This window comes from Schistocerca americana, chromosome 5 (genome assembly GCF_021461395.2).
Source record: "Schistocerca americana isolate TAMUIC-IGC-003095 chromosome 5, iqSchAmer2.1, whole genome shotgun sequence".
Taxonomy (NCBI): Eukaryota; Metazoa; Arthropoda; class Insecta; order Orthoptera; family Acrididae; genus Schistocerca; species Schistocerca americana.
This window is the reverse complement of record NC_060123.1, coordinates 530502582-530523852: the sequence shown is the minus strand read 5'-3', so window position 1 is coordinate 530523852 and position 21271 is coordinate 530502582. Positions and strand designations below refer to the sequence as shown.

Here is a 21271-nt window from a genome sequence, read left to right as displayed (position 1 = left end):
GACATTTGGACAAAAGGAATCATATTCAGTGACTGGAAACAAGCATTGATCCACCCTCTCCATAAAAAGGAGATAAAACAGACACCAACAACTACAGGGGCATATCCTTGTTACCAGTGACATACAAAATACTTTCTAAAGCACTTTCAAATAGAATAGAGGAACAAGCAGGACCTAATATAGGATATTATCAAGCAGGACTTAGAAAAGGTAGATCATGTGCAGAACAGATTCTTAATTTAAAAACAATTTTGAGAGTGAGAGCTATACAAAATAAAAATACAGTAGTTACTTTCATAGACTTCAAGAAGGCCTAGGACTCAGTTGACAGACAAACACTATTCCAGATACTTTATGAATCAGGGATAGATGAAAACACCAGAAGACTTGTTGAACAAATGCTCACAGATACAACATCAAGAATTAAGTTTCAAGGTGAAATTTCGGAACCATTCAAAATCAAAACAGGAGTTCGCCAAGGTGACAGACTGTCCCCAATTCTCTTTAACTTAGTTTTAGATAAAGTAGTAAAAACATGGGAAAACACATTAAATAACAGAGGCACAAAGGGTATAAGCATGGGCCAAGGAGAGAACAAATTTGAAGTAAAACGTTTAGCCTTTGCGGATGATATGGCATTGATAACTGAAAACCGAACAGATGCAACAGTTATGTTTGATACGTTACATGAGATTGCTGAAAAGACTGGGCTAAAAATATCCTACAAAAAAACCGAGTATATAGAACACAAACATAATACAGAAAAGTTTATGAAAATAAAGTATGGAAAAATTAAAAGAGTTGATAGATTCAAATACCTGGGGGAGTGGATCCAAGCCAATGGACTGGATAACACAACAAATAAAGAAAGAATAAAAAAGTTGGAATTTGCATATAAATTAACACAAAACTACTACAATAAGAAATCAATATCCATACAAGCAAAGATTAAACATTATAATTCAGTTATTAGGACACAAGCAACATATGGATCAGAGTGCCTAACATTGAATAAGAAAGGCGAATTAAGAGAACTAGAAAAAAGAGAGAGAAAAATATTAAGAAAAATTCTAGGTCCTGAGAAAAACAAGGAAAATAGGTGGATTAAAAGGAGAAATGAAGACCTATACAAAAATACAGAAAAGATCACAGATACAATGAGGAAGAGACGGTTAAAATTTTATGGACATTTAAAAAGAATGGAAGAAACACAGATTACAAAGAAAATTTTTAATTACTTTAGTAAGCTGAAAAACACTGTAGGATGGATAGAAGCAGTAAAGAAAGACGCCAACAAAATAGGTGTTACAGAAGAAATAATACGCGACAGGAATAACTTTAGGCTACTTATAGATAACGCAAACTATGAAGAAGATGTGCCAAAACCTCGACCCAAGAAAGTGTGGACAGATGAGCAGAGACGAGCAGTTGGCAAGAAAATGAAGAAGTACTGGGAAAAATGGAAGAAAAAGAAACACCATAAGTCTTAAGTTGTATGCGGTCCATAGCTGGCCAAATTCATAATTAAAAAAAAAATATGTGTAAGATGTAATGTATTTTGACAAGCATCAATTTACTGTTTAATTACTACCTGTAAGGCTAAGACCTAAATGTATTTTATATTTGTAATTCTAGTTGATGTTTGCAAAAGCCATCATATTGATGACTCCATGCAAAAAAATCTAAATAAATAAACATAATAGAGGGAAACATTCCACGTGGGAAAAATATATCTAAAAACAAAGATGATGTGACTTACCAAACGAAAGCACTGGCAGGTCGATAGACACACAAACAAACACAAACATACACACAAAATTCAAGCTTTCGCAACAAACTGTTGCCTCATCAGGAAAGAGGGAAGGAGAGGGAAAGACGAAAGGCTGTGGGTTTTAAGGTAGAGGGTAAGGAGTCATTCCAATCCCGGGAGCGGAAAGACTTACCTTAGGGGGAAAAAAGGATGGGTATATATATACCCGTCCTTTTTTCCCCCTAAGGTAAGTCTTTCCGCTCCCGCAATTGGAATGACTCCTTACCCTCTCCTCTAAACCCACATCCTTTCGTCTTTCCCTCTCCTTCCCTCTTTCCTGATGAGGCAACAGTTTGTTGCGAAAGCTTGAATTTTGTGTATGTTTGTGTTTGTTTGTGTGTCTATCGACCTGCCAGCACTTTCATTTGGTAAGTCACATCATCTTTGTTTTTAGATATATTTGACCACAGTGGTTTAGACTTCCAGCTTTGTGGTAATAAAGAGAGGTACTATAGAGGAAAGACTGTGGGAATCAGGTTAATTCTGCTACAAAGTGTCCTACAGAATTATGTATTTCATATACACCAAGCATTTCCAGTATCCATTTGGAAATATCATTCAATTTTTTCAAGTTATTATGAAGCTAATGACTTTTCCTAAATGTTATAAAATCCTGCTTGATTAAGTGCCCTGTGATTTAAACACTCTGGATAGATCTTTTGGTAGGTTGTATAGTACAGAAATTTTGTATGGCTGTGTAGTTCTGGAACAATCTAAAGTACTTACTCCAATTTAAATGAAGTCTTTATGAGTTCTTTTTTTTTTTTTTTCAGAGTAATGTCATACTTTTCATTGGTCTTCACTTGGGGAAAGATCCCTGAATGTTAACCTTCAGTTGGTAACATCGATCTCTTAGGCAGATGTAAAAGCTGTCAATGTATTGTTGACACATGACTCATGCACAAACATCAGTCACATTTTCTCACAGGTGGATATTAGTGTAGAGGTAAGATTTTTACTCCATCTGAGAGACGGATATTGCTCTAAGTGAGTAACCTTTTTTGTGTTATACTCCTTACTTTTCTAATATCTCATTACTTCTAAATGGCTGCTAGTGGAGTGATACCATTTGTGTAGCGAAGAAGCAAAAGAATGGTTCAGATGGCTTTAGAGCAGTTTGAAGAAAGTGATGATGATTATCATTCAGATGATGCATGTGATCCTGATGAAGATCATGTATCAAATTCAGACCATGACAGTTATTCTGAAATAGATGTGAATGAACAAGGTGATGTTGATTCTCTTCAGAACAGGAAAAATGATGACACCGAAACTGACACAATTTATCATGGCAAGATGAACTGTTTCAGTTGGAGTTCCAGAGTGCCCAACTGTGGTATTACCAAACAAAAATGTAATAAAAATTAAATTGTCATTGTGATTAGGCCCTGCCAGACAGTTAGGTAATGATTCAGACCCAGAAGAAATATGGTGTTTATATTTTAACACTGAGATATTGAACAAGATAGTAGTACACACCAACTCAAAACTACAAGTGATAAGGAATAAATTAGAAAATCCTTTGTCTTCCAGTTATAAAGGTACAGACAAAACTGAAATTGAGACAATGATTGGTTTGAGGTTCTATGTTGCATTTTATAGTCTGGATGTGAAAATTTGGCATCACTTTTTGCAAATGACTGTGCAACAAGCTAGAAAAGAGAAAAAGCCGTCATTATTGTCCCTATACATTGAACAGTATGACAGAATACAAGTGTGGGAAATGTGATAAACCAAATTGCTTACAGTGCTCTGTGAAAATATGTAAAATGTGTATAGAAAGTTTGTAATTTTTTTCCATTTCTTTGCATGTGTATCAGGATATTTGAGAAAATGCATGTCAAGTTTAGGAGCTACTTCATTTGAAACACTAATATTAAATTTTGTGAATTTTGCAAAGGAATGATATACTTTATAAACTATTTAATGTAAAACCTAATACTTAATTTTATAATTTTTTCATATTGTATTGCAAAACGTGATTGAAAGACAATAAAATATTACTATTAATTTTTCATGATACTTTTAAATTGTTATTTATTTTTGATATTCACTACAGTGGAAAGTCTGTGGAAAATTTGGTCATCTTAGTCTCCCAGTAAACACCAATTTTTTACATGTTACCGACTAAGGGTTAATAAATTATTAAGCCATAGCAGAAACTCTATGACTGATTTAATTTTTTGCATGGACCACATTTTTCTTGGGGTGAAGGCAACCAGTACTAAGTTGAGTGCAGATGTCCTGTCTGCCACTTGCTCCATCAAATGAAATCTGTGTCCCTTACCAGCAATAGGAGAGTCACAGTGTTACAATGACATCATTGCAGTAGTCTGAGATGTGCTTCAGAATCTGTGTTACATCTGAACTGAGAAGAATTGTCATCACATTAGAGGAGGGAATTAGGATGAATTTACTCTCTCAGTTTTGAACTGCAAATCTTATAAACTATTTCTTGTGTAACATAAAAATATATTGAAAATTCATTTCAATGCAGCTGTTAAGCAAGATTTGTTGCCATAAATATCAACTGCAGCCTAGTTATGAAGAAGTATGAGAGGCATCCAATAAATAGTGCAACACTTTTTTCACAGTTAGTTTCAATTGAAATGTGGCATTTGCTGTGGGACATCATGGAATACTCACACTTCAGCCCCCATAGCTTCATGAAGTTCTGGCAGATGGTGGTGCTACAAAAAACATTCAGAATGCCACCAATAATGAAGGTGAACTACAAGCAGAGAGTTGTCATGAGTTTCTTCTGGTAGGAAACCAGAGCACCACAGCACAGAATGTGTATGGAGACCTGGCAGTGAGCAAAAGCATCGTGAGTCAACAGGCATGTCATCTGTCATCACTGCAATGAGGTTGCACTGACCTGTCAGATCTCCCTTGTGCTGGATGGCTGTGATTCTTGCAGTGTTGATATGTGTGAACATTCTCATTCAAAGTGATCAATGGATCACAATCAAATACCTCACTGTTCAACTGGTCATCTCTATTGATAGTGCAGACACACACATTGACAAGTTGGGGTGTGCCTGCTGGATTCCTCACTGCCTAACAGAAGACTACAAAGAGAGTAACAAAGGACCATCTGTGTAAAATTGCTTGTTATGAGGCTGATCATTGATTTCTACACAGAGTAGTATGTGGATGATGGGAAGATCATTGATGCAGCAAGACACTGGCTCTGACTTTGACAAGTAGAGTAGTACCAAGCAGGCATACAGGACCTCCAAGTAAGGTGGGGTAATGCTGTCACATTGAATGGAGATTACATAGAAAAATAGGGTTTTGTAGCCAAAAGATTGTGGAATAACAAGATGTATTGGAATCCTGAATAAAACTAACCTGCTTTCAGAAAAATATATGTTGCATTACTGACTGAACACCCTTCATAGGATAGTCTCACCTTGCTTTCTTACAGGGTGATGCTAATGTGAGTTTCATTTCTCCTGGTGACAACGTCTTCCTGAGTAGTCTCCACCCTAAGATTCAACTGGTGAACTATTTTGCCTCTTGAATATTTAATCCAAAAGGATGCCATCATCAATAAACCTTGTAGTAGACCTATATGCCCTCAGGAAAAATAAGGCTGTAATTTCCTTTTGTTATGAGTCATCTGTCATCTGCCACAGCAAGTCCATTTTGACTAATGTTATAGGACCAGATTCATCAATCATCAAGATTTTTTAACCCCCAACTATTGAATAACCTGCTGCCCCACTTTAGGATTTACAGTTTAGTTTGGCCTTTCCATAAACACTCATCTACAGTATTTGTACCTAAGGCACACTGATCTGCATTGTTCAGGCATACAAGCCACTTTACCTTGGCAAAATCCCTCATTCATGGGTAGAGTTTGGATTGTCCAAAAAATCAATATACTTTACCACACAACAAAGACCTGCTATTAACTTCCATCAAAAATCTGTCTTGACATACATCCTCTAGGACAAAGTAAATGCAGACAGTATCTAGTTTAATTACAATGTCAGCACATGTAAATCAGGAAACTGAGAATATCTGCACATTTAAAAGAAATCTAAACACTGATATAATGGACTTCTTTTTCTACAAATTATTGGGCTATCCAGATTCAGTATGCATTTCCAGGTCTATGACAAACAGTTAAAGACCCTGTACTCAACTTCCAATCTTTTAGAATGTTGACATGTTTTATGCTTGGATACCTATCAGTACAGTCATGCAAATTTGTATTTAATAAGGAACAGAACGTATGCAACAGTTCCGTAGTGTGACTGACCAGGCAACTGGTTCCCCCCCCCCCCCCCCCCCCCCCAAATGTAAAATGTAGGGTGTATCCTGACATTTTACTATGTTAATTTTCTGCCTTTTTAAACACAAATAGTATATGGCAGATAGTATATAGCAGTTTACTGATGTATTGTTATTAACCTAGAATTCTGAATTTATTTATTATTGTATAACCTTACTTGTCACTTATATCTGAGGGTTCTCCTACCTGGTAGGATCTATGTAACAGAAGTAACAATAAATGCATGCTTCAAACACTAATTTCATCTACAGCTCAAAGAAATTTACCTGGAATTAACAGCCCAGAGCAATGACAAATTTTATATCCAAAGTTTAAAAAATTTAATACTTTGTGCTTAAAAGATGTGTCTGAAACTGATCCAGGATTTGGGTTATGAGCACATGTTATAATATATGTATCAAAAAGCTGCTTGACAACTGAAACAAATAAAAGAAATTTTTATTTCAGACCCTTCAGTACAAGAGATACATTAAATAAACAAGTTACACCTGTAATTTCTAAGCCAGTACTTCTATTAGGAGCTGTTTGTAATGTAAGGATAAGCAATTGTAAATACCTCTCGACAGTTCTCGTTCATCTATATGCATAATATATTTCACCATCTTACGAGAGAAAGCTTCTCCAATGACAGATGCACACTTCAGGAATAATCTTTCTGAGTTATTCAGTGCATCTATTGTAGTCATTGTTATTGCTGCAAACAGCAATGAAAGAACAGTAGGAGCCATTAGCAATATTTTATTTTGCATAGGAAACATACACCAGCGAATTATATTGTTCAGGAAAAATCTTAGTTATGTCATTGTTTATCATTTAAATGGACTTCATTCAGTAATATTACTAAATTAAATTTTGTGAGGTATTCCAAAACAGTTTGATATTCTAGTGAAACTGAACTACAGTTGAGGCAAAGAGATTCTCTGGCATGAATGTTGGACCAAATTCTTCCCATACTTGGTGTGAATGATGTTTCATCATAAAGATGTGACAGTGTAATAATAAAATTGGTTGATAATTCCATCACACACCCTGAGGCTGAAAACCAGGAAAAATATTAAAACATATACAAAAATTTAAGTTGAATTAACTAAAAAATAAGACAATATACTCACCACCTGCAATTATTAATCCAGTACCTGGATTACGAAAATAGAGATAGCACTTGACACTTTGCAAAATGTTTGGCTTTGTGGAACTCCAAAACATAGTGATAGTGGATCATAGAAGACACAGTTAAGGAGTACATGACACACTTGTGTTATAGAAACTTAATACATACAAAGACAAATGACCTAACACATTCAAGCCACAGAGCAAACTGCACTGCTACAGACAATCATCAGAGATAAGATGATGAGTCATTTTCTCATTTCTCTGGCCATCATCGGTGAAATGTGCATGCTGTTGCACTCATACAGGAGGGAACAGATGTTGTGAAGACAGCTTCTTTTGTGTAACAAGTAGCCCACTAAACATCAGTGTAATTATGGTATGCTGTTGGAACACTTTGTTCAGTGCAGTAACATTGGTCACCAAATGGTGCAAATGTTGCAATATGACATCTTTGAGAGTGTTATTGCATTTGGTAGGTGGTCACCTTGGGTAGCACCTATGATTCAGCAAACACAGGGTGGGCTGTGCAACATAGTGTCTAATGGTTTCGGTGACAAGATAAGCAATGCAAAACTGACTTCACACTTCTCTTACTACAGTTGACTTACTTGAAACATTTAGCTGATCCTCTTCTCTGGATATGCAGCTGCATCAATCCCCATAACTTCTATCCTGAAGAAATAATGCTCATTAGAGTAACCAAAAATTTACTACCTCTCTCACTTGAAATAACTCTGTACTCTCATACTTTCAGTTCAGCTCAGGTGTATTTTTCTTTCGATAACTTTCATATAAGCATACAAACTCTTGCAAGTCAACTACACTTATACCCATTAGATACAATTAAATATAATCACAATTGCCTGGTTTTAACAACCAAATAATTTATAGACACCCCATACGTCTTGCTTCATTCAGAGCTAAGACATGAAGTCAGTTAAAAGTCTGTAGTCAAATGTTTGTTTTTCTTTTTTTTTCAACAATCACATTCACTAACATGGCAAAGAATAGCATTTAATTACTCTGTGTCCTCACACACAGCGTCTTTGGCTCTTGTGGCAAACACTTGTCAGCGTTGTTCGACTCCCCTGCTTATCATCTTCTCATTACAAACTTCCAACCTGCACACAGAAATCAGAGGCACAGTAGATACTTTTCCAGTCTCTTACTTACTTTTAAAATATTGAGTGTTCCAGACAGTGAAAGGCTGAGTGTCTCTAGAATTTTCACTGAAATTCTCAAGTCACTATATATCCCTCCCCTTAGCTTGAACACATGATATTTTATACATATTCATTATGTACTTTAATATCTCACACAATGCTAATTTACGTTTTAATCAGAATACATTATATATCTTTCGGTACTCTTGTACTTAATATCTAGCTCTTCTTTTTTTGTTTTGATAATAACTACCTGACCATAATGTTGGAGTTAGTACTTTTATATCTAGGAATCGTGCTGACAACACTCTCGATTTCCAATCACAAACTCCAGGTGTCACAGACACTTAATTATTTCTTTCTTCATTCTAATTCTCTGTACTAGTTTCATTACCTACATTAGCTTGTAGTCTTGAGGAACTCTGGGCAAATGATGAAGTTGTTCTTTCCAACACTCATAAACATAAAACATAATAATGCTAGTGGAACATAGAATTCAAATTTACCAGAATAATTCCTACAAAGTGTGTGACTTCTGCCATGGTACTGTCCTGTTCCTTTTATGAACAGTATCTGTACCTTACATACAGGTTGACCCTATGAGTGCACTTCCTCCTTCTGTTTCAGTAGGTACACACCTCTTAATTCCTATTTTCCTATGGTACATGTCAACCCCCTTCTTCGTGCCCCTGTCTGCACCATATAGGTCAGCCTTTCTCAGGTCTGCCTATCTGCCCTCTATATCCAATAAACGTTTGGTGCACCCCCCATTTATCCTTCCTGAGTAGGACTCATGGTTCATTTCCCAAGTACACATTTTTATATACACTATAATTAAATATCCTCTGGAAAATAAAATCTATTTCACACTTAACACTCACTTCCTAATACTTCACTTAATCCCCTAGAGTACTCCTCTACTCTTCCACTTCTAAGCTTCCAGTAGATGACACATTTATATACACTATCCAATACAGCATACATTTACGTGTGCTATCTTGTCCCACTATCCTACAGTTCATCACTACAAATGTTTGACTGACATTCCTGAGTAATTATCACAATTATTTCCTCCCTGGCATATGGTCATTAGTTCCTCCTTGGCTTATGCTCTTCTTAATTACTCACATTTCACTCTTATGTATCCCTCATGTAGAATGATCATAGTTTTTTATATCCTTAGGTACATATAGAATCATCATTGTTCTTATACATATATTTTCCTGTATCTATGATAGTTTCTTTCACATACCTAGGCAATGTAGAGCCTTCATAGTGAATGACAATGTGTGCATATTAGCCTAGAGTGTCCCTATATAACCATGTGTGTGATATTGAATCACCACAGTAAATGACAATGTGTGCAACCTTTCTTGATGTACACATTCCTTTCCCCTACAATCCTTGACTGTTCTCCCCTTTTCATGTGTAAGATTATTGTTTGTGTAGTCATATTTTTTGTGTGTATGCGTAAGTGTGTTTGTGTAGCCAGATTCTTTCGCCTACTTTTATAAAATAAGTTGAAGGTTATTGGAAACCACGGAAATTGAGAAGAACTTCTGTGTAATAGAAGTATATGAATATGCAAAGAGGGAAAGATAGACAGGTATTCAAATGAGAAGTAAAGAAGGAAAAAGTAGAAATGGTTGCTAAGACTGAAGAAGAGAAAGAAGGTAGCCCCAAAGACAGGAAACCCTTCCCGTCCCTCTTCCCCAGGATCCCTACCCTGCCGGTACTTGAGTGAGAAGCTGAAGGAGGCATGGTGTTAATCGTCTCCTGCAGAACAGACATTCTCACCATCAACCTTGAGATCCCTGAAGAAAAATCTTAGCACCACCTGTGGAATGGCAAATGGTGAAGAATCAGTCACACTTGTTTGCGAGGGTCTTTTGGAAGATGTGGTATGTGTTCTGTGTTGGCCATGTTTATACTTTCACTACCCACCCCTCCAAAAACTAATATAAACCCTCACCTGTACATCATATCTCATAAAAAAAAAAAAAAAAAATAAATAAATAAATAAATAAATAAATAAAAATTTGCATAGACCAACTGGATAAGAGATTACTTTCAAAGAATAGCTTAGTCAAAAATAGGACCTAACTATGCATAGATGGTGGTAGAGACTGGCTGGCTAGGCAAAAATAAGACCTAATTATGCATGGATGGCAGGAGAGACTTGTTGGCTAGGCAAAAATAAGACCTAACTATATGTGGATGATGGGAGAGACTGGCTGGCCAGGCAAAAATAAGACCTAACTATAAGTGGAGAGTGTTGGCTGCTGTCAACATTACAATCAATACCACCGCTGACTAGAGTGGAGCATGATGGCAACTTAAATACTTATCGGGCACAATCCTCTAACAACCGAGGACGACTTCTCCTAATGGTGGATGATAGGATATGTAAGAAGTAGAGTGATAGCGTAAGGAGTAGGGGGATAGTGTAAGAAATTGGGGGAATTCAGTGCAGGAAAGTTTTTATTGCAGAAGAAACACTGAAAACAATTAGGGATCACTCCGCCCATTAACACAGTACATTAACATCCCTGAGAGATACACAACTTTATATCCTTAACATTGTATTTTCGTTTTTCTGATACTGTTATAGGATTTACTAAAAATAAGGCTTTGGGATGTATTACCCCTTGTACTCAGTAAAGTCCTTCATACTTTTTGGAAAAATTTATATGACTCCTTCTTCAGGCTAGAGCTTTGAGGATGCTGTTTTATGAGAACTAGGTCATCGAACTTGTACTGAGGTTCAGTAGCCTTCTCATTATGTCTACTCACTCATTGTTGTGCCTTGTCAATTGGATTCTTTGAGATTATTTCCTGTTTAAGTTGGTAGTCATCAGTAGGTTGTTCAGGCCAAATAAGACATTTAATTAGAGGTTTCCCTATAAAAGTTTGCCTATTACTTCTAAAGGTGTTAATCCAGTTGATAAATGTGGTAGTTCATTTAAAATAAGTTCAAATTCTTTGAACTTTGTTGCTCATAATGTACGTTTTTCATGGCAGAAGGTGAAACATAATTTCCCAATCTCTTTCATTACTCATTCACATGGATTTGACGATGGGTTATAGGTGGATACTAATATTTGATGAATATCCTCCCATGCTAGAAATTCTTTAAATTTCGTTACTCACAAATTGTGGCCCATTATCAGAGAGAAATTGTTTTGGTTTGCCTACCTCGAGAAAGTATTGTTACAGACGGTGTATCATGGTTGGTGTATTAGCTTTCTTAATAGGATAAAACATAACACACTTCGACCAACACTCTATGAGGACAAAAATTTACAACACTCCTCCCTTTCCTTTAGATACATAGTCCAAAAAAATCTGCTGCTGTAAGCTCCTGTAATGTCTTAGGAATGATTGGAAACATTTTGTATTTAATATGAGTGTTACTCTTTTTCACCTTCTGACAGATTTCACAAGTCATAATTAAGGATGCTACCTTATGGCCTAGCTTCTTAAAATAATAGAACTATTTCATATCAGCTATATATTTCCTTATCCCAAAATGTCCATACACAGTGTGAACATACGACACCGGCACACAATCTCATCCTCCATTAACTTCGGGATGCATAAACACCAACATTGCAATGTTATAATGTCTCTGCTTGATTAGGAGGTAAAGACTTTCTAATACACATAGTAAATATTTCTGTAAAGTAATGATCATGATGGATGTTTTAAGTTCTTCTTTGAGCCATTTCTTGTACCCTGTCATGTGGATATCCTACTCTCAAAAAACTAATCGCAAAAATTATGCTGGGCCCTTCCATATGTTTTAACTATTTTGTGCCTATAGGTAACCTAGACAAAGCACCAGGTACAATATTTTCAGAACCTTTTATATACTGTATTTTAATGTCTTATTCCTGTAGGACTGAAGAAACTGCAAAAAGGTGTCAATTTAACGAATGGGACCTGCATAAACTGAAAAAACCAGAGGTTGTACAGAGTTTCAAGGGAACCATAAGCAAACAATTGGCAGGAATGGGGGAAAGAAATACAGTAGAAGAAGAATGGGTAGCTTTGAGGGATGAAGTAGTGAAGGCAGCAGAGGATAAAGTAGGTAAAAAGATGAGGGCTGCTAGAAATCCTTGGGTAACAGAAGAAATATTGAACTTAATTGATGAAAGGAGAAAATATAAAAATGCAGTAAATGAAGCAGGCAAAAGAGAATACAAATGTCTCAAAAATGAGATTGACAGGAAGTGCAAAATGGCTAAGCAGGCATGGTTAGAGGACAAATGTAAGGATGTAGAGGCTTATCTCACTTGTATGAATATCAAGAGCTCAGATGGAAACCCAATTCTAAGCAAAGAAGGGAAAGCAGAAAGGTGGGAGGAGTATATAGAGGGTCTATACAAGGGCGATTTACTTGAGGGCAATGTTATAGAAATGGAAGAGGATATAGATGAAGATGAAATGGGAGATGTGATACTGCGCGAAGAGTTTGATAGCGCACGGAATGACCTAAGTTGAAACAAGGCCCCAGGAGTAGACAACATTCCATTAGAACTCCTGACAGCCTTGGGAGAGCCAGTCCTGACAAAACTCTACCATCTGGTGAGAAAATGTATGAGACGGGCAAAATTCCCTCAGACTTCAAGAAGAATATAATGATACCAATCCCAAAGAAAGCAGGCATTAACAGATGTGAAAATTACCGAACTATCACTTTAATAAGTCACAGCTGCAAAATACTAACGAGAATTCTTTACAGACAAATGGAAAAACTGATAGAAGCTGACCTCAGGGAAGATCAGTTTGCATTCCATAGAAATATGGGAACACGCGAGGCAATACTGACTCTACGACTAATTTTACAAGCTAGATTATGAAAAGGCAAACCTACATTTCCAGCATTTGTAGACTTAGAGAAAGCTTTTGACAATGTTGACTGGAATACTCTCTTTCAAATTCTAAAGGTGGCAGGGATAAAATACAGAGAGTGAAAGGCTGTTTACAATTCGTACAGAAACCAGATGGCAGTTATAAGGGTCAAGGGACATGAAAGGGAAGCTGTGGTTGGGAACGGAGTGAGACAGGGTTGTAGCCTCTCCCCAATGTTGTTCAATCTGCATATTGAGCAAGCAGTAAAGGAAACAAAAGAAAAATTTGGAGTAGGTATTAAAATACATGGAGAAAAAATAAAAACTTTAAGGTTCGCCGATGACATTGTAATTCTGTCGGAGACAGCAAAGGACTTGGAAGAGCAGTTGAACGGAATGGACAGTGTCTTGAAAGGAGGATATAAGATGAACATCAACAAAAGCAAAACGAGGATAATGGAATGTAGTCAAATTAAATCGGGTGATGCTGAGGGAATTAGATTAGGAAATGAGACACTTAATGTAGTAAAGGAGTTTTGCTATTTGGGGAGCAAAATAACTGATGATGGTCAAAGTAGAGAGTATATAAAATGTAGACTGGCAATGCCAAGGAAAGCATTTCTGAAGAAGAGAAATTTGTTAGCATCGAGTATAGATTTAAGTGACAGGAAGTCATTTCTGAAAGTATTTGTATGGAGTGTGGCCTTGTATGGAAGTGAAACATGGATGATAAATAGTTTGGACAAGAAGAGAATAGAAGCTTTTGAAATGTGGTGCTACAGAAGAATGCTGAAGATTAGATGGGTAGATCACATAACTAATGAGGAGGTATTGAACAGAATTGGGGAGAAAAGGAGTTTGTGGCACAACTTGACAAGAAGAAGGGACCGGTTGGTAGGACATGTTCTGAGGCATAAAGGGATCACAAATTTAGTATTGGAGGGCAGCATGGAGGGTAAAAATCATAGAGGGAGACCAAGAGATGAATACACTAAGCAGATTCAGAAGGATGTAGGCTGCAGTAGGTACTGGGAGATGAAGAAGCTTGCACAGGATAGAGTAGCATGGAGAGCTGCAACAAACCAGTCTCAAGACTAAAGATGACAACAGCAACAACAAAAACAACAACAACATTCCTGTAGGAACAATGTCCACCACATTAATCTACTATGTAATAACCAACTATTCATTAAAAAGGATAGAGTTTGTTGATCTGTATATATGTGTATTTCTGACACCCATATTAGTATTTGGAATTTTTGGATACACCATACTATTGCTAATAGTTCCTTTTCTGTGGCTGTATAGTTTAATTCATGTTTGTTGAGACTCCAGCTAGCAAAAGCTACAGATCTGTGATTTGTACTTTCCAGACCCCACTCTCCTTGGAAAAGGTCTACTGCTATACCATAGTTGGATGCATGTGTTGAAATTTTGAATGGCTCACCCATAACCGGATGTTGTGATATGGGTGATTCAACCAGTGCTCTTTTTACATTTTCAAATGCATCACTGGACTCCTTAATAAATGTAAAAGTCTTGGGTCATTCAGCTCTTGCAAAGATGGCATCCAGGGGGAAAGTTCATAAAGTACAGTCGTGAAAAATTGTGAACAGGAAATTGAGAAAAGCAAGTGTGTGCAAAGTGTAAAGATGAAATTACGAAACTGAAAGAGCATATTTCTGGTTTGCAACTCGTTATTAGTGAATTAAAAATGGGTATCTCAAAAAGAAAAAAGTGAGTTGCAATCGAATCAAAACTCAGCAGATCTTCTGCAATGTAGTTCTAACAATGCAGAAAAATGGACAAAAGTGTCATTTAAAAACTGCATGAATAAGGTAAAAATCATAGAAGACACTGTAGTATATGGAAATTTAGTGAATGACAATCATTATCATTAATTTCTAATATGTGCTGTGACAAAACTGTGAACAAAGTGAAACCACATGACAGGATCGAAGACAGAAGAAACAAGATGAGAGAAGGAAGTATTTTGCCACAGAAAAACAACCTACATAACGTGAATGTGAACAATATTTATTTACAAACCAGTAGTAATTCTTGTGTGTTATCATCATCTCACACTGACAAAAAAGAAGACATAGAAAATGTGAATCAAAACACAGCAGGTACTTGTGATTATAGACCAAATAACACTGATCTTCCATCAACAAATAGGCCCTCAAGTGAATCTGACATTTACACTGATAGCGAGGGGTGAGGAATAGCATCTGAACTGCAAAGTATATGCAGACATAAGGTCAACAGCGTAGTGTAAACAGGTGCAAATTTCAAGGCAGCAGCTGCAATCAATCACGAAAAAATCTCAGGTCTGAACACTAGCGAATTTTCTGTCTTTCTTGCGGGGACAATTGACGTAGCTAAAAACGAACCAAAAGAATTTGTGCTCTCACCTAAATGGAGGTTGCACACTTAAATCTATACTTGATGTTAACAAATTTCTCTTCTTCAGAAATACTTTCCTTGCCATTGCCAGACTACATTTTATATACTCTCTACTTTGACCATCATCAGTTATTTTGCTCTCCAAATAGCAAAACTCATTTACTATATTTAAGTGTCTTATTTCCTAGTCTGATTCCCTCAGCATCATGTGATTTAATTCGACTACATTCCATTATCATTGTTTTGCTTTTGTTGATGTTCATCTTATATCCTCCTTTCAAGACTCTGTCCATTCAGTTCAGCCGCTCTTCCAGGTCCTTTGCTGTCTCTGACAGAATTACAATGTCATCTGCGAGCCTCAAAGTTTTTATTTCTTCTCCATGGATTTTAATTCCTACTCTGAATTTTTCTTTTGTTTCCTTTACTGCTTGTTCAATATACAGATTGAATAACATCGGGGATAGGCTACAACCCTGTCTCACTCCCTTCCCAACCACTGCTTCCCTTTCATGCCCCTCGACTCTTATAACTGCTATCTGGTTTCTGTACAAATTGTAAGTAGCCTTTTGCTCCCTGTATTTTACCACCGCCTCCTTCAGAATTTGAAAGAGTGTATTTCAGTCAACATTGTCAAAACCTTTCCCTTAGTTTAAAAATTCTAGAAACATAGGTTTGCTTTTCTTAATGTATGTTCTAAGATATGTCATAGGGTCAGTATTGCCTCACATGTTTCAGTATTGCTACAGTATGCAAACTGATCTTCCCTGAGGTCAGCTTTTACCAGTTTTTCCATTCGTCTGTAAAGAATTTGTGTTAGTATTTTCCAGCCATGACTTATTAAACTGATAGTTCGGTAATTTTCACATCTGTCAACACCTGCTTTCTTTAGGATTGGAATTATTATATTCTTTTTGAAGTCTGTGGGCATTTCACCTGTCTCTCTCATAATGTGCATGAAAAACAGAAAAAATTGGGTTGCTGAAATTTATATCAAGCATGGCCAACAATTTTCAAAATTAGATATAATCCCATATTGTTCAGAAGTAAATGCTGAGTTTAGCTGTATAAGACTGACTGAAGAAAACATAATAATTGTGGGCCTGTATAGGTCTACAAATGGAGATATAAATGTTTTCTTTGAACAATTTAGACCAGCAGTTATGAAACTTTTTAAGTTTAAAACTAAAATTACTATTTGTGGGAATTTTAATTCTGAAATGGGAAATTCAAGGCAACAAGACACCAGAACATTTTTAATATAGTAAGATGTCCAAACTTGCACTAAGTAACTAACTAAACTAACACTTGGTTTAAGAATCATGATAGAAGGTTGTATACATGGAAGAACCCTGGAGATACTAAAAGGTATCAGATAGATTATATAATGGTAAGACAGAGATTTAGGAACCAGGTTTTAAATTGTAAGACATTTCCAGGGGCACATGTGGACTCTGACCACAATCTATTGGTTATGACCTGTAGATTAAAAGTGAAGAAACTGCAAAAAGGATGGAATTCAAGGAGATGGGACCTGGATAAACTGAAAGAACCAGAGGTTGTACAGAGTTTCAGGGAGAGCATAAGGGAACAATTGACAGGAACGGGGGAAAGAAATACAATAGAAGAAGAATGGGTAGCTTTGAGGGATGAAATAGTGAAGGCAGCAGAGGATCAAGTAGGTAAAAAGATGAGGGCTAGTAGAAATCCTTGGGTAACACAAGAAATATTGAATTTAATTGATGAAAGGAGAAAATATAAAAATGCAGTAAATGAAGCAGGCAAAAAGGAATACAAGTGTCCAAAAATTAAATCGACAGGAAGTGCAAAATGGCGACGCAGGGATGGCTAGAGGGCAAATGTAAGGATGTAGAGGCTTATCTCACTAGGGGTAAGATAGATACTGCCTACAGGAAAATTAAAGAGACCTTTGGAGATAAGAGAACCACTTGTATGAACATCAAGAGTTCAGATGGAAAACCAGTTCTAAGCAAAGAAGGGAAAGCAGAAAGGTGGAAGGAGTATATAGAGTGTCTATACAAGGGCGATGTACTTGAGGACAAAATTATGGAAATGAAATAGGATGTAGATGAAGATGAAACGGGAGATACAATACTGCGTGAAGAGTTTGAAAAGAGCACTGAAAGACCTGAGTCGAAACAAGGCCCCGGGAGTAGACAACATTCCATTAGAACTACTGACAGCCTTGGGAGAACCAGTCCTGACAAAACTCTACCATCTGGTGAGCAAGATGTATGAAACAGGCAAAATACCCTCAGACTTCAAGAAGAATATAATAATACCAATTCCAAAGAAAGCAGGTGTTGACAGATGTGAAAATTACCGAACAATCAGTTTAATAAGCCACAGCTGCAAAATACTAACACGAATTCTTTACAGACGAATGGAAAAACTAGTAGAAGCTGACCTCGGGGTAGATCAGTTTGGATTCCATAGAAATACTGGAACACGTGAGGCAATACTGACCTTACGACTTATCTTAGAAGAAAGATTAAGGAAAGGCAAACCTACATTTCTAGCATTTGTAGACTTAGAGAAAGCTTTTGACAATGTTGATTGGAATACTCTCTTTCAAATTTTAAAGGTGGCAGGGGTAAAATACAGGGAGTGAAAGGCTATTTACAATTTGCACAGAAACCGGATGGCAGTTATAAGAGTCAAGGGACATGAAAGGGAAGCAGTGGTTGGGAAGGGAGTGAGACAGGGTTGTAGCCTCTTCCCGGTGTTATTCAATCTGTATATTGAGCAAGCAGTAAAGGAAACAAAAGAAAAATTTGGAGTAGGTATTAAAATCCATGGAGAAGAAATAAAAACTTTGAGGTTCGCCGATGACATTGTAATTCTGTCAGACACAGCAAAGGACTTGGAAGAGCAGTTGAATGGAATGGACAGTGTCTTGAAGGGAGGATATAAGATGAACATCAACAAAAGCAAAACGAGGATAATGGAATGCAGTCGAATTAAGTCGGGTGATGTTGAGGGTATTAGATTAGGAAATGAGACACTTAAAATAGTAAAGGAGTTTTGCTATTTGGGGAGCAAAATAACTGATGATGGTTGAAGTAGAGAGGATATAAAATGTAGACTGGCAATGGCAAGGAAATCGTTTCTGAAGAAGAGAAATTTGTTAACTTCGAGTATAGATTTAAGTGTCAGGAAGTCATTTCTGAAAGTATTTGTATGGAGTGTAGCCATGTATGGAAGTGAAACATGGACGGTAAATAGTTTGGACAAGAAGAGAATAGAAGCTTTCGAAATGTGGTGCTACAGAAGAATGCTGAAGATTATATGGGTAGATCACATAACTAATGAGGAAGTACTGAATAGGATTGGGGAGAAGAGAAACTTGTGGCACAACTTGACCAGTAGAAGGGATCGGTTGGTAGGACATGTTCTGAGGCATCAAGGGATCACCAATTTAGTATTGGAGGGCAGTGTGGAGGGTAAAAATCGTAGGGGGAGACCAAGAGATGAATACACTAAGCAGATTCAGAAGGATGTAGGTTGCAGTAGGTACTGGGAGATGAAGAAGCTTGCACAGGATAGAGTAGCATGGATAGCTGCATCAAACCAGTCTCAGGACTGAAGACCACAACAACAACAACAACAAACTTGCACTGCCTGAACAGTGTCCTACTCATAATGATGCATGCCTAGACAATATTATTGTTAATTTGCATAGAGAGGAATATGTGGTTCAGATTATGATCCATTGCATTTAATGCTTTATCATAATAAACCATCTTATTCCAATGAATTTAATGTGGTATGGGTAAGAGGTTAGTGAGAGGTGCACATTATGTCATTTATTAACAAGTTGAAGGACACAAACTGGGACTGTGTTTATGAGTGTCATCCAAGAAAAACAATAGTTGAAAATGATTTTGAAGCTTTCTTTACAAGGTATAGAGACATATGGTACTCCTGTACCCCATTAATAAAAGTTAGGTCCTCAGCTAAATGTATAAATACAAAAATAAACTGGTTTACAAAATAACCATCAGAAATTAGGAAAATATGGTCATAATGTATTGAACATAAACAAGGGCAATCAAGGGCCTGAATAGAGGGATATGGTCTACAATGCTTACCTTAGAAATAAAAAGTATTGCAAAGCTAAGCTCAGAGAAGCCAAAAAAGCAACTTGGCAAAGGTCCCGAGTTCGAGTCTCGGTCGGGCACACAGTTTTAATCTGCCAGGAAGTTTCATATCAGCGCACACTCCGCTGCAGAGTGAAAATCTCATTCTGGGAACTTGTGAAAGGTATATAGAAGGTGCTCCAAGTAAGTGTAAGGCAGCATGGGAAGTTATTAAACAAGATAATGCTTCCAGCCAAGTATGGCAAACTCTGCTTCATCCAGGAGAACTGAATGGCTACTTTCTTACATTAGGTAGAGAACTCGGAAACAAAATTAAGGCCACAGATACCTCTGCAGGGAATCTGCATGGTCCCCAGCTGTCTGAAGAACCTTTGTTTCACTGGAACAATATCACGCGCAATCAAGTTTGCAAAACTGTTGCTAAATTATCAAATTCCAAATGTATGGACTGTTGTTGGATGTCCAATTATGCTGTTAAAAGAACAGTCCACCTCATAAGTAAGCCAATAAGCTTTATTTTTAAGAGATGTTTAGGGAACGGAGTTTTTCCAGATTTTCTAAAAATCTCAAAAATTATCCCTGTATTCAAAATGGGTGATGAACAACTCCCCCAGAACTACCGAGCAGTATCTATTGTGCCAATATTTTCAAAAATATTTGAATCATTCACATACTTTCAGTTAAGCAATTATTTTGTAAAGCATGATCTGCTTTGCAACAATCAATATAGATTTAGACCGGGTAAAAATATCCCTGTAGCTGTTCTGGGAATTGTTGATCACACTTTAACAGCTTTTGAAAATAATAAGATGGTGTCACTTGTATTATGTGATCTACGTAAAGCTTTTGATTGCATTCCTTTGAACATATTATTAACAAAACTGAATTATTATGGTGTACAAAAATCTACATTAGCAATAATTTCTTCCAATTTGACCAACAGAAGACAGTTTGTCTCACTTAGAAATAAGCATTCCCCCTTAGTAGAAATTGGTACAGGTGTGCCACAGGGCTCATTCCTTGGCCCCTTCTTTTTCATTGTGGCTATCAATGACCTGCCCCATTCTGTATCACAGTCTGTAATCTGCTATGCATCTGTATCTGATGCAGCTCTGCTGCTTCACACCATGACATCCCAGGCCTAGATAAGATTACGCAAGAAACTCTTGACTCTGCATTAAATTGGTTTCCAGCCAATAAACTTGTGTGTAATCCAGACAAAACCCAAAAGGTTATGTTAGGATTATCTAAGAATATAGAAAATAAAAATGTCAAGCTCTTAGGAATACATATTGATGCCAAACTAACTTGGGAAGAGCATACAAGCCAAATCTGCAAAAAAATCTCAAGGGTTACCTACCTCATGTGGAAACTAAGAGATTTGGTCAATAATAATTATCTCTGTATAGCATATTTTGGATTCTTTCTATCACATATATCATATGGCCTACTCAAATGGGTACTTTCTCCTTGCATCAGTAACATCATAAAAAAAAAAAAAAAAG

The 21271-nt window shown here is 36.7% G+C and overlaps 2 protein-coding genes across 2 annotated transcripts; one reads left to right on the top strand and one right to left on the bottom strand.

Annotated features, from left to right (window-relative positions):
* Nucleotides 1-6865: 6865 nt before the first annotated feature.
* Nucleotides 6866-7860, bottom strand: LOC124616018. Its single transcript, XM_047144233.1, has 2 exons — nucleotides 7226-7860; nucleotides 6866-7148 (listed from the first exon to the last, which is right to left on the bottom strand). Exons 1-2 carry the CDS (start codon nucleotides 7317-7319, stop codon nucleotides 6913-6915), a joined length of 330 nt encoding a protein of 109 aa, XP_047000189.1. The 5' UTR covers nucleotides 7320-7860; the 3' UTR covers nucleotides 6866-6912.
* Nucleotides 7861-15151: 7291 nt separating this feature from the next.
* LOC124616489 lies at nucleotides 15152-20750 on the top strand. Its single transcript, XM_047144800.1, has 3 exons — nucleotides 15152-15459; nucleotides 20248-20603; nucleotides 20710-20750. Exons 1-3 carry the CDS (start codon nucleotides 15152-15154, stop codon nucleotides 20748-20750), a joined length of 705 nt encoding a protein of 234 aa, XP_047000756.1.
* The last annotated feature ends 521 nt before the right edge of the window (nucleotides 20751-21271 follow it).

Coding starts and splice junctions, on each gene's coding strand:
- LOC124616018 (XM_047144233.1), bottom strand. CDS start 7,319: ATGTTTTGGAGTTCCACAAAGCCAAACATTTTGCAAAGTGTCAAGTGC. Junction 7,149..7,225: donor TGGATTAATAATTGCAGGTG/GTGAGTATATTG, acceptor CCTGGTTTTCAG/CCTCAGGGTGTGTGATGGAA.
- LOC124616489 (XM_047144800.1), top strand. CDS start 15,152: ATGTGCTGTGACAAAACTGTGAACAAAGTGAAACCACATGACAGGATC. Junction 15,460..20,247: donor ATTTACACTGATAGCGAGGG/GTGAGGAATAGC, acceptor TGCTGTTAAAAG/AACAGTCCACCTCATAAGTA. Junction 20,604..20,709: donor ACTTGTATTATGTGATCTAC/GTAAAGCTTTTG, acceptor TTTGACCAACAG/AAGACAGTTTGTCTCACTTA.